The sequence below is a fragment of the Mastigoproctus giganteus genome, chromosome 1, assembly GCF_048544385.1.
Source record: "Mastigoproctus giganteus isolate SK-2022 chromosome 1, ASM4854438v1, whole genome shotgun sequence".
Lineage (NCBI taxonomy): Eukaryota > Metazoa > Arthropoda > Arachnida > Uropygi > Thelyphonidae > Mastigoproctus > Mastigoproctus giganteus.
Genome location: NC_143575.1, coordinates 82,866,611 through 82,881,352, shown reverse-complemented (window position 1 = coordinate 82,881,352; position 14,742 = coordinate 82,866,611). Strand labels below are relative to the sequence as shown.

Here is a 14,742-nt window from a genome sequence, read left to right as displayed (position 1 = left end):
TTATTATTAAGCCGTATGGTATTCTGAGAGAGAGAGAGAGAGAGAGAGAGAGAGAGAGAGAGAGAGAGAGACCAAAAAAGAGAAGAATGATGATATCCAGCTCAGAACCGTGGGTGTGCCAAGCCCATACTCACCAGATGTGAGCCCTTTTAGGTCTAAACCTTGAACAGTATTTCTTAGTTGGAATGAAAAGCCTAGTAGCCTGCAAAATTAAGTCCCTGGAGTCTTCCCATTTAGAATTCAATGTTGGTAACATCATCAGTTGATCCCACTATACAGAATTAAAAAACTGTCTGAGACCCCTGTAGTCACCTTTACGAAAACAATAGCCCTATCTCTTAGCCTTGATGGTAGTTATATCTCTAAGTATTTCCCACATCAGTACATTGTGATCACTGTCACCCAGTGGTTCCTTTATCTGCAAATTCTTAATGCGTAAATAATCACTGTTGATAATCAGATCAAGAGTATTACTCCCTCTGGGTGCCTCTCGAACATGTTGCTATAGAAAACAGTCATCCAATAAATCCACACAAGTCTTGCTAATGTGCGAGTGACCAATCCACAAGTTCCAGTCGATATCTGGAAAGTTAAAATCCCCCATTATAAGACATTCTGATTTACTGGACCACTCTATTTCTCTGCACAATTGCTCATTATACTCATCAGATTCAGTAGGCTTATGACACGCACCTACTCTCATTTTTCCTTTCCAGTGCTTATGTCACACCAAACAGACTCAACATTGCATTGTCCACCAACATCAATTGGATGCACTTCCTTAGATCTTTTGTGTTTCTTAACTAGCAGCATGACCCCTCCTCCTCCCTTCCTGTCCTGTCATCCTTTCTGTACACATTGTACTCCCCAAATTCCAATTCTGCACTGCTTATGTCTGTGTGACACAAGTCTCTGATATCCCAACAATATCTGCCTTTGATCTCTTGACTAGCACTTCAAGCTCATCAAATTTATTAACTATACTCCTAGCATTGGTGTACATGCAAGTATACATGCACCTGTTTCTATTCTTAATTACCCTAACACAGCCCATGTATTTATTTGTTCCACTATGACTCCCAGCAGTCCTGGAAATCTCCATTGCCTTGCTTTCCAGGCTGCTGCTCATTCTAATAGAAGCAGTGCAAGAATCACTTTCACCTCTGCCAGTGGCTACTGTTAATCTATTAGTCCTTGTATCCCCCCAAGCTAGCAGTTTTCCGACCCACCTAACACTGTCTCGATAGCATTAGCAAATATTCTTGCACCCTTTCTATTTAAGTGTACCCCATCCTTGTAGAAGCAGTCTCTCCTGTCAACAAGTACAGACCATGCTGAAAAAAATTCTACTCCTTGAGCTTTGCACAATCTCTCCAGGGCCAAATTGATCGACAAGGCTCTCATCACATACTCCCTCCTATTGTGTCTGGGCAGAATTGCAGACACTTTCACATTCAACCCTAACTCGTGACTTTTTTTTTCAACATTGACCTATACTTGTTGAGTATATGTACAGGTCTCTTACTCTTATTAATGTCATTAGTTCCAATGGTGCCTCCGTAGCCAGGTGGGCAGGAGCAGCAGTGCGTAGCATACGCTTCTTGATTAGACCGGGGTTTGAGCCCGTGTGCCACCAAATATGGAGGATGCGGAAAGGTCAGGGAATGACCACCACATATCCCCGGAGCAATATGGCCTTAGTTGCTAATGCTCCTAAAAACACAACAACAACAATTAAACATGTACAACAATATCACCTTTTGTGCCCTTAAAAGATTATATCTGCTCTACGTCATCAACTTTTGCCCCTGGCAGACATACCTGGTCCTGTTCCACCTATCCTTCTTGCATAGTATATTCCCCGTCTCCCTGACAATAGTCACCAACAATAACTAGTTCCTTTGGGACCAGTGCATTCTGTCTTGGAGATTGCTTCTGTGTTGCCTGATGCATAGGAATGAGCTCTGCCGTTGAGCTGGGCAGCTGAGAGCTTGATGGGTTCCCCTGATTAATTTCTTCGAGGGCATTTACCCTACACCTCAAGCTCTCATAGATGCCCATCAGAATGCTCAGTTGGTGCCTAATTTCTTGACACTCTAGATACCTAGCACACACACACACAAAGGCATTCTCCTTGGCTAGATCATGTCCTGTTTTAGAAAGTTCGGCAAACATTTCACATTTTGCACATTTTTTTAGACTGTGATGCATTGGAGAATTGCCCCCTTCGTTTCTCCCCCTGGGTCACAGCACTCTCGCTAGTATATGATCTTTGCTTTGCAGCTCTAGTCTGGGTCATGATTTCCGTGTAAATAAAATTTAATTGACAATGAAATTTAATAAGATTAATAATATTTTTGATTAATTGTTAATACCATAATAAGCTAACAGATTCCTAATTGAGTGCTTCGTATTACGCTATCTAGTTTTACTTTATACCTTACGCTATCAGTTCGCAATATATATACGTTATGCTATTTCTGCTATTTCTTATCGACTATAATATCGACTGCAAATTTCTTATCGGCTAGTTCAACAATATTGGTGCCAACACCATGAGTCATAACTTTCAAAAATCACTAGTTAAATTCAAAATAAGAAGCTAATGAACGCTTCTAAACCTATTTAATATCTCTGCAAAACACAATATTGTATGTTAATTAACGAAGAATACGGTAAAAATTAAAAATACTTATCCCTTTACAGCAGCCAAAAATCCACTGAAGAACATTTGTGTGGTTTGCTTTTTTAACCCACTGGAGAAATAATAAGCCATACAAGGGCAAAATTTCATTTTTCATTCCTTGTTGTCGTTGTATCCTTTGAATTCCTTTCCTGAGTGCATTTTTTTTTTCTATAAACTTATTTTTGCAATTTATAATCTCCTTAAGCACATTGCTATCGAATTTTTTTTTTTTTTTTTTTTTTTTTTTTTTTTTTTGAAAGTTTGGAACCTTGTCAGTAAGACCTCTTTGCATAGGCTTTTAGTCCCAGGAAAAGTGACTTTCTTGCTTTTGGAGAGAGAATTTTCTTCCGAACAGTCGCATTGTTTTTTCCAAGGAAAGAAATTTCAGTCTTCCAAGTTTTCATGATCATTGTTGCTCTTACTTTCTTTGGTTCCGATTCAGAGTCGTGTTCACTCCTACTTGTGATCTCTTCATCTCTTGACATATCTGAAGAACCTCTCTGACTAAACTTCTTAATGCAGGTGAAATTGTCTTCTCTTGAATAATTGGCTCTGAAAAAAAATTTGATTTATTATCAGAATATTTTCGGTGCAAATAGCAGTATGACTTAGTTTGATAAATCTGCATGACCTAAGGAAAAGTACTTATGAAGTAATTTGTAAGAAAAAAAAAAAAAAACTGAAGTAAGAATTCAACATACAGTGATCAATTGATGAAAAAGACAATTGAAAGAAAATAAACAGTAACACAAAAATAATGCAAATACTACAGATTGCTTGTTACGCCTCTAGCAAATGTTTATTGCTAATACTCACAAGCATGCTAAGAATAGCAAGCACATTGGTGGACTTTCTTTGCCCAGTAGATATTTGATTTTTTTATGGACAGACCGTTCTAATTCTAATGTAGTTAATGGTCCTATTCAAAAGTTAAAATAGTAGGAATACTGGCGCCTCCGTAGCCAGGTGGGAAGGAGCAGCAGCAGTGCATAGCACATGCTTCTTGATTAGACCGGGGTTTGAGCCCATTACCACCAAATACGGAGGATGCGGAAAGGTCATGGAATGACCACCGCATATCCCGGAGCAATATGGCCTTAGTTGCTAATGCTCCTAAAAACCAAATAACAAACAAACAGTAGGAATACTAAAATTCACACAAAGGCAATTCTGAAGTTTTTATTTTTTTAAGTTTACCAATGTGTCTGGTAGAGCAGTAGCCAGGTGCTTTAGTGGGCCTATTAGTGTGATATTTGATTTTTTTTATGGATGACTCCTCCAATTCTAATGCAATCAATGGTGCCGATTAAAAGTTAAAACCGTAGCAAAGGAGTACTAAAAGTTACAGCAAAGTAATTTTAAAAGTTTTTATTTTATATTGCTTTGGTGGGCTTTACCACTAATATGATAAAGGGTTGATGCTGCTCAACTGTTTTGATCAATAAATTTCTGTGAGATTTTTACGAGTATATGTATCCTGTGTATCTGAATGAAATTCGAAATACTGAAATTTGAAAGATTTACGTGGTGGCTTTTTTTTACATGGTGGTATATTTCTTTTAAAATTTTAAAGAAGCAGGTAATTCTAATTTTTCAAAATAATGGTTGAAAGAGTAGTCCAAAGGGTGTCTGATTATCTTTAACAAATTGGAAATTGATGGAGAGAATCTTTGGAAAACGATAATATAATAATATCACTAAATGCCAGCAAAGTTTTAAAAAATATATATATATATATATATATATATATATATATATAGATATATAGATGAATTTAGGAAAGTAGGAGAGTTATATTTTGTTATTCCTCAAAATATTTTAGTTAGTTACCAGTACTTAAATTTCTTATAAGGTATGATTAATCTCTGCTTCTGTGATTAGAAGTAAAGCAAAACAGCACATCATTGTATTTGAAGTGCTGAAAAAAAAATGGTTAAATGTGAATGCAGAGGAAGAATCTAATTCTCTGATTTGCATTAGATACTGCTGTTTGATTAAAAACTGTTAAAGCTCGTCCCCTTGAAATTCCACAGACTTCTTAACACATTTTGATGTATATAAGAGGCTGTGCTTTAGTTTTGCTCTGATAGTCAGGTGAGGCTATACTTTAGAGGTTGGGACTCCTTTGAAGCCGCTGCTTCTTCTGTTTTACTGTATGTAATGCTTCAGTATTAAATCAATCAATGATATATATCCATTTTTAAAGGAGATAAGTTTTTAATTTCATCAGGAAGCATTTGGATGTCAAGAAGCTCCCTTAATTTCCCACATTGTAAAACTTTTGTGATTCATTTAATGTATTCCCATGATGTATTGTTATCAGCAGGCCTGTGTGCAAGTTGTATAAAAATTGGTGCTGGACATCCCACTTCCAAGTACTGCTATAGAAAAATCAAAAGTGAGGTGGAATTTATTATCACTGAGAGAGAAAGAGAGGGGGGGTGTCATTGATTGTACATACACTCTGATCACTGAATTGTGAACATCCCATCTGGAATGGACAGAGTTAGTGTGTTTAGTGTCAAACGGCACCAGGAGTTTTCCCCATCTCCGTGTAGTATACATTGTGGGTGTGAAACAGAACACTGTCAATGCCAGAAGTTTAAAAGTGTACAGATTTTGTATATGTGTAGTGTCGTGTATCATTGTTCCTCTGGTCATTTAGCTGTTGGGCCCCTAATGGGACCCATCATTGTCCACACTTTGCTCCGTGGAGGCAGACCAGGTACACCAGTATTATAGTTATTTACTCTGGCAGGTCCTGCCACCTAATTTACTGAGATTTCAATGGCAAGGACCTAAAAAAAAAAAAAGGGAGGGGAGAAGAAATAGGGTTAGAAATTGTGTTAATTAAATTTTTGAGTATGGAGTATGATTACTATGGGTTGGTTTGAACACTAGTCATAAAAATTTTTAAGAGAGAGAGCAGGGTGGGGGATCTGGAATGGACTATGGGACTATGCCACGTAGCTCATAGTATAAAAAGCAGAACTGCTTTCTATGCTACAGCAGTGATAATTTGCATCTGGCCACGCAAATCAAAGTGATAAAGTAGCAGTTATGGGATGCAGTAAAGACATCATGGAATTTCAAAAGGACTCTATTGTGAGAGTTCATGCATTGGGTGCTTCTATGTAGGAAAGGACATGTCGTCTGTTTCTCACGGACAATTCTAGTTAAGGTGTACAAAGAATGGTATTGAACAAGTCAAATCACCAGCTCCTGCTGACAGAACTGTAAAGAATCATGCAAAGTGGATGTTGTGTTAGCTGAACAGAAGGTTGCTGTTCAATGGTTGACATCACAATACAATATGGGGAATGCAAGAACAATAGCCCAAATGACGGTGCTCTGCACACTCAGATGTGTAAGATTCCACATCAGATGACTTAAGGACACCCTGTCCTCACCACTTATCATCAGTGGTGAATACTGTGGTGTCAACATGATGGTTAGACACTAGAAGATTGGAAACAAATGAGTACAAATACCTGGTGCAACATGCCAATGGATGCCTTAGCAACAAGAGTCCATGGATCCGTTGTGTATGGTGCCCACTATCCAGGCAGATGGTAGTGGATGCTTAATATGGAGCATGTTTTGCTGACAAAAACTAGGACCACAGCTGCATATGGACAAACATTTCACTGGTGAGGTCTACGGTAGCTTTTAGGAGACCATGTACACCCTGCCAAGTTGCATTTTTTTTTTTTTCCAGACAGAAACTGGATCTTCAAAGATGATAATGTACCCTGTTATTAGGCCTGCACTGTGCATGATTGGTTTGAGGAACACAGTGAAGATAACTCATCTTGATTGATGTCCAAATTCTCTTGACCTCAATCCGATCATTTTTATCATAGAACTGGCTCTACTCTCAGCTATTGCTAGCATAGATGGATGGGTGCATCTCCCTAATCTCCGAGGTCTTTGATAATTTAACTTTGTGTAAGTGAGAATGGAGGCAGACCAGGTACACCAGTATTATAGTTATTTACTCTGGCAGGTCCTGCCACCAAATTTCCTGAGATTTCATTTCTTTTTCTTTTTTTTTTTTTTTTTTGTATAGAGAGGTAAAAACAACTAACTCATAAGCATTTTTCTTATAATGCTTTCACAGACAGTTCAGATATTAAAATAAAAATTTATAAGAGATCATATATATTATGTTAACTGATCATGAAAGTTCTTCCTATGTTACTAGTTCTTTAGGTTATATCAGTTTGTTTTTTTTTTTTTTTTTTCTTTTCATGTTTTTTTAGTGCATTGTTCCTCAACCTGCCAATTACTATCTTATTGAGTTTAACTACATCACTGACAGGCCTAGTAGTGTATGCAACTTTTTATAAATGTGATCCTCTTCTCAGGTTGGCTGAAACTAAGGTCACAAAGGCTGATGAGGTAGGCATTTCATTTATATACTTCTGTTCATGCACGCACACACACACACACACACACACACACACACACACACACACACACACACACACACACACACACACACACACACACACACACACACACACACACAATCTCAGTGAGTGAGAGAGTTGGAAAAGAGTTCTAATATAAGAAGAAAGGATTATAAATTTTTATTATTATTTTATTTTTTTCCAATGTAGTGCTTGGATTATTCTTTGTTTGGGTTATTCTTCAGTTTCTCCTGTCTGTGCATCTTCCCTCTCAATCCCAAATTTCATGTATTGTACATCTTTCTGATTAAATATTTAGGAATTTTATGTATACATTAATGGAAAGAATTCATTGATAATTATCAGGATTTGTGCCTCTTTGCTAAGGGATAAGAAGTTCAAATACAAGGGAAAATCAGAAAGGATCTGGGAAAATCAAGGGTAGTCAATGTTTTATTTTTAAAAGTTAATGAGACACAGAAAATAAATTATTTGTAATTGAAAAGAAATGTGTAATTTATTTCTCAACTTAATTAACATGAATAATCAATCATTTATCCCAGCATTTCATGAAATTTTTCAGAATCCTATGAGAGGAATGTGTCAACGTATTCCTGCAATAGGGATTTGAAAATCTTTGGGGCACGATCTTCCAGTAACAGTATGTTAACAGAAAAGAATTTTTTATCATAAAAAATCCAGTGGAATGCCACTACAAGCAGTATCCTTGTTCCTAGCATTGTGAGTTTTGTGACCTCATGCTAGAATTATCATATATTGATAAAAAAAAATAATAAAATAATAATAGCTAGGGGCTTTGCCCCCTGCTTGCTTTGCTCACCAACCCCCGCATCTGCTTTTCTATGTAAAATGTAGAAGTATGACAGAGTAAGTAAAATCTTTTCTATGTAAAAGACACACCTGTTGAAACACACTGATTGATATCTAATCAGGAAATGACCTATGTAATTATTTCCCTGTGCATTTGTAGTGACTAATCGCCCTGTCCACTTGTACCACGTGACCCACATCCCTCTTCTCCCATTGGCTACCCCACCATGTGGCATTCTCAGGGTCAAATAAATATCACTATGTAATATTTACCTGCATTTATATATGTCACTTAGGAAAAGACCTTTTGCTTCAGGTTTCGTAATTCATGAGGAATGTTGTTGCATCCAAAGAGCAGGACTAAACTATTTACAAATATACAAACTATATGGGGCAATGGACCCCTTCTTATTAATATGCAAAAAACATTACAATGGAACATCAAATGATACAGGGCGTAGTCATGTATTAGACAGTGAAGCACATGCATAAGGTTGGTGAATGTTATGGAGGCAGTTGTCTTGCAATGAAACAAATGTTGGCATGCGTTCCCACATACGCACTCTACATTGTCAACAGCAAGTGTATGATTCTGCCCAGTAATCCATTTGCCTTCCATTTAACGTTCACCAACCTCATGCACGTGCTTCACTGTCTAATACATGACCACGCCTGACATCATTTGATGGTCCATTATAACATTTTTTTGTATATTAATGTCAGCTGACGAAGAGAACCATCTTCCCAATGTAGTACAGGTATGATTGTAAATAGTGTAGTATAAAATTATAAATACATTGCTCACCTCTGATGAACAGAATAAGGAAGTTGTGGGTAGGAGAAACAATGTAGTAATCCTTTAATGAACACAAGTACAGATTTGTTCATTAAAGGATTAGCGATTAAAGAGCAGTGTCCATAATCAAAGTAGTGATAAGACTGAAGAGCAGTGTCCATAATCAATGGACACTGCTCTTCGTGGACCAATGTTATTAGTGGAATCCCTCAGGGTTCAGTATTGGGTCCATTGTTGTTTTCTGTATTTATAAATGATACTGATGTTGGTATATCAGGCTTAATGTCCAAGTTTGCAGACTATACGAAGGTTGGCAGAGTTGACACTAATGACAGTACACTGCTGCAACAGGATCTAGAAAAGTTGAGCAGATGGGCTGAGAGGTGGCAAATGAAGTTTAACATTGACAAATGTAAAGTACTACATATGGGAAGCAGTAACCCCAGAGTAACGTATCAAATCTATGGTACTACACTGACAGTGGTAGAGAATGAAAAGGACCTGGTGGTAACTGTGCAATCAGATATGAAGTTTTCTGAGCAGTGCAGACGATCTGCAAGAATAGCTCATGGTGATATACAGGAATTTTTCTAGCAGGGATAAGGAGGTGATTGTCCCCTTGTATAGGGCAATGGTCAGGCCAAACCTTGAGTACTGTATACTGGTCTGGAGGCCTCATTTTAAGAAGGATGTAGAGCTGTTGGAACGAGTACAGAGAAGGGCAACAAGATTAGTGAATGGAACAAAGGATTGCTCTTACAAAAAAAGGCTTAAGTATTGCAAATTACAGTGTCCTGGAGACTAGGCACCTGCGAGGTGATCTGATTGAGGTGTATAAAGCCTTAAATGGTTTGAGCATGCTCGATGCTGATGGGATTCTCTCTTTTTTTTTTTTTTTTTTTTTTTTTTTTTTTATGTAAACCCCAAACACGAGAGGTATTAGAACCTATAGTACTTAGTACCGTGAGAAGAAGAAAGAAGATATTTGTTGACATTGGACTTTAACTTCTGTAGACTGTAATTTTCAGGAAATACATATTAAGGTAAGGTTGTTCCAGAAAACAGCAGTTGAATGAATAAATGAAGAAGATGAAAAGTTGATTCTGTGAGTTTGAAGTTGGACAGTAAATGGATGTTGGCTGGTGGCCACACGTGTTCGGACTGTTTTGAGAGAGAGCAGCAATTATAGAAGCCAATTCAGAAAAACAGTGCCCATGGAAGTATCTGTAGAAGAGGCATGCAGCAGAAACAGTATGTCTATGAGAAAGCGAGTGGAGAGACCCTGTTAGAGATGAATCATTACTTAACCTAACTGCCCTCTCTTGAATAGAATCAAGAAGCCTGAGAGAGGTTTTAGGGGCACCACCCCAGATGTGGGAACAATATTCCATGGCAGAGCGAATTTGCGATTTATACAGAGTGAACAGCTGTTTGGAAGAAAAGTAATGCCAAGAGTGAAAGAGAAAACCAAGTTTTTTAGATATAGAGGAAGCAATATTTGTAATGTGCTTGTGCCAAGAGAGATTAGAAGTCAGGATAATCCCCAAAAGAGATATATCATTTTGCCTAGAAATCGGAATGTCACCAAAGATAAGCATAGGAGCAGAAGAATCGTTTTTGCGAGTTATAAGACAAGACTGAGTTTTAGAAGGGTTGAAATCAACTAAGTTGTCTTTGCCCCACTGGAGAATTACCTAAAGATCAGCATTTAAAGAATTGCTACCAGATTTTCGAGAAGTTGAAGCTGATTGAACAGGGCAAGGTTTCTGAAAATGGAAAGTGGAATGCAATGTGCTATCATCGGCAAAACTATGGATTGATTTCCAGTCAATGGAAGAAGGTCATTAATATACAAGAGGAAAAGAGTGGGGGAAAGAACTGAACCTTGGGGGACACCGGCATTAGTGGAGAAGTTAGAAGACAGAGAGCTATCTACCATCACCCTCAGTGAGCGATCACAGAGAAAACTGGATAACCAATTACTAAAAACAGTTGGCAAACCATAAGATGGAAGCTTGTTTAGAAGACCTTTATGCCGAACACGATCGAAAGCCTTTGAGATGTCAAGAGCAACTACTTGTGTTTCACCGAACCTTTCCATTGAATTAGTCCATAAATGGGTAACATCACCAGTGGATCGACACTGATGGAATCCATACTGGTGATCGTTGATCAGATGGAAGGTTTCTAGGTAGTTTAAGAGTTGGCGGTTAATTGATTTCTCCATTACTTGAGAAAGAGTAGAAGTAATTGTAATGGGACAATAATTGGAAGGGAGGGATTTTTCATCCTTTTTAGGAACTGGCTGGATATGAGCAAATTTCCAAGCAGAAGGAAAAGCACCTTGGAATAAGAAAGTGAAAAAAGGCGGCAAAGAATAGGAGTAAGTTCAGGAGCACAGGTTTTGAGAACAAGTGGAGTAATACCATCGGCACCTGGAGCTTTCTTAGCATCAAGATTCGTCAAAATCCTTCTGACATCCTTTTAACGGAAGACCACAGGAGGCATTGAATGGAGTGTGTTGGGAATGGTGGGAGGTGTTTTTTTTCCAAGATCATTAATACATGAGTTGGAAGAAAAATGGGATGATAGCAGGTCAGCACAGTTAGTAAAGATTTTGGACTAAAGATTAATATGGCTAAAACAAAAGTAACGATGAACAAGTATGCCACAGAAAGGGAAATAACGATTGAAGGAGCAGTAATTGAAAAGGTGGAGTCATATACTTATCTGGGATAAGTTATTAGCTGTAATAATGATAAATGGCTGGAAGTCAAGAGAAGAATAAATTTTGTATGGATAGCATTCAGGAAATATAGTCACATACTGAAGAGCAATATCCCAGTTTGTCTGAAACGTAAAATAATGAACCAATGTATACTCCCCACCATGACTTATGGAAGTGAAACTTGGGCACTCACCAAAAGAATGGAAGAGAAGCTGAGAACTACACAGCGAAGAATGGAACGAATTATATTGGGAATCAGACTGTTAGATAAGAAGAGAAACACATGGATTAGGCAGCAAACTCAAGTAAAGACATTCTTATCAAAACTAAAGAACTAAAATGGTCTTGGGCAGGACACATAGCTCGAAGACATGATGACAGATGGACTAAGAAAATAACAGAATGGTATCCAAGAGGAGCTAGAAGAAAACCTGGAAGACAAAGGCGGAGATGGATAGATGAAATTCATGAGTTTGTGGGTAGTAAATGGATGGCCAGTGCTCAAAACAGAAGGAACTGGAAAGTTGCTGGAGAGGCCTTCATCCTGCAGTGGATTGAAAATGGCTGATGATGATGATGAGGAGCAGGTCAGCTTTATCCTTGCCTGAAGTGACAACAGAACTATCTGGTTTGGACAGAGGTGGGAGCAGAGATGGGCAAAAGTTGTGGTCAATAGCTTTGGCAAGAAACCAGAATGCTCGGCTACCATTAGGGCAAGAAGCAAGTTTTCTACTCTTAGCCTGTTAAAACTCTAGTTTGGACTGATTAATAACTGCTTTACAATTGTTGCGAGCTTTGGTGTAAGCAGAAAATGAAACTGAAGAATTAGAAACAAGCCAATTATGATATGCAACATTCTTCTCTTGAAACAGCCTGAGCACATTTATTGGAAAACTAAGGATGAGATTTTAAAGTGGAGTGCAGGATAAAGGATTCCATTCCTGCAAGAATAATTTCAGTGACATGATCTGAGCAAACATTGACATCAGAAGTTTTGAAACAGTAATCAGACCAAGATAAAGAAGAAAAGAAGTCTCGCAGGTCATCCCATTTTGCATTCTTGTAATGCCAAACAACACGATGTTGGGAATAGCCATGAGATAAAGGTTCCGTTGGAGAAGAGTCAGTCACCAAATTGTGATCTGAAGTGCCTAAAGGACCTCTCACTTCAACTGTGTACTTAGAAGGGTTGTTTGTGAGAAACAGATCAAGCGTATTGGCTTTATGATTAGGATTGTCCGTATTCTTGTAGGAAAATGAACAATCTGTGCAAGGTCATGTAAAAGCCTCTCTCTCTCTCTCTCTCTCTCTCTCTCTCTCTCTCTCTCTCTCTCTCTCTCTCTCTCTCTCTCTCTCTCTCTCACCCCCCCCCGACATCTGTAAGTTCAGACAAAAAATACATACCAATACGGATAAAACAAAATTTGCCACTCTCATATTGAGGTACATTGGTAATATAAACAACTTCAACATCCATAGCTGCATCAACAGACACTAGTTTTTTTCCTGACAACTGCCAATATCAACCTAACCTACAGCCTTATGTCAGCTCGCACTACGGACACATTATTACAAGCAACTAGATATTGTCCCCAACCAAGAGCTCAGAAACATAATGGCACATGGATTTAAATTTAGACTGTATGAACGCAATCAAAAGATACACCCATGGGCAGCCCAGCTAGCTGTATCCTAGCTAACCTTTACCTATACTTCTCAGAAACTGCCTTACCTACAGATTTATGCATGTATAGATACATCGATGACCTGCTGGTTATCAACTTCAATAATTTCCTGCAAGACTTTGTTCACATCTACCCTCCAGAGCTCACTCTAGAAATAACTAATAACAATAACCTTGCTGCTCATTATCTAGACTTGGATATCAACTTCCATAATGCCAAGACCACTATAAACATCTACAATCAACGTAATGCATTCAACTTCAAAGTAGTCAATTTCACACATTGGCACTCCAACATTGCAAAGAAAATTCATGCTAACATCATCTTCATGCAATGCACAAGAATAGCTACTATGTGTAACAGCCACAACTTAGTCACCCTAAACCTCTAAGGTATCTCTATTACAAATTACTGGATAACAAGTTTCCAGTAGCCTACCTACACTTTCATTTCAATAAAGCTCTCCACAGTTTGTTTTACAAAAAATTAATCAGCCACCCTATTAATATAAAATGTATAATATAAAGCAATCATCCTCACCTATTAGGCTATGCAAGTATGTACAGCATACACCCCTTAGCCTCTTGGGTGTCTCACAGTCTGAAAAACTTGTGCCCACTGATTGGCTAATCATAAAGGGTGTTTACTTATTTTAAATTTGATATATATTCTCTTAACTTTAACGCATTTTTATTTTATTTTATCTTTTAACTCTTTAGATATCTGCTTAATTTTAAAACTGGTTACACATTAATAGTTTTAACCCTAAATGGTAAAAAATGGTTTCTCCACCATTTTCAACACATCTGACTTAAACACTTGTAACTTGCTCCCAGAAATTTGTTCAGGGTCTTACTAGAGCAACCGAGTATAGCAACCTCGAACTGCCCTAGCACCACCTTTGTCATTCTTCCTCTTATGCTATTTGCTATCCTTAACACTATTTACTTTCCTTCTTGAGCGCAATTAGGTTTTCAAAAGCAATCAAGATGCTATTTTCTACTATAGTCACTGTTTTCACCCTACAATAAGTTCAGCGTCTATATCACACTACTTTACAGTCATTTCTCTATGCCTTCCTGGGATGCAATTCATTCTCACCCAATCATAATTCTACGTTCTATTACTTCCAATTTCCTACACATGAGGTTGCTTAACCTCTACATATACATGCCAACTATCAGCAGGAATCTCTCTTTTGAAATCTCCCACGCTACCTACGGGCACACACACTCCACAACCCTCTCCCCAGCTTCAGCATGGTATGTTAGTAAGTACCATCTTGACTCACAAATTTGTTTTAAGTTGATCTCATTCTCTCTTCCCATTATCTTTCCTTCTTTGAATTTAACTTTCCTAGTATTTTCTTAGTTTTATTTATTATTACAGTTATTATTATTAGTAGTATTTCTTCCATCTCTGTAGGGTCAGCCACAAGATATACGTCTGCCTCCACACTCTTTTCCTGCTTTTATACTCTCCGTTATCACAGTAAATTATGCTGCTTTAAGTATATCTCGTGTTTGAAACAGAAGCCCTTACTCATTCGTTGCATTTCCCTTGGTTTTGGCTGCTGACCCCTGATGAAATTGCCAAAATCATTG

At 37.9% G+C, this 14,742-nt stretch overlaps 1 protein-coding gene across 1 annotated transcript in view; it reads left to right on the top strand.

Annotated features, from left to right (window-relative positions):
- The window catches only part of LOC150090942 (putative sodium-dependent multivitamin transporter), a 230,824-nt gene that overhangs the window by 130,556 nt on the left and 85,526 nt on the right, over positions 1–14,742 (top strand). Inside the window, exon 7 of the mRNA XM_090373547.1 lies at positions 6,949–7,087. Coding sequence (XP_090229673.1) covers positions 6,949–7,087 — 139 coding nt within the window. The remainder of the gene's footprint in view (positions 1–6,948; positions 7,088–14,742) is intronic.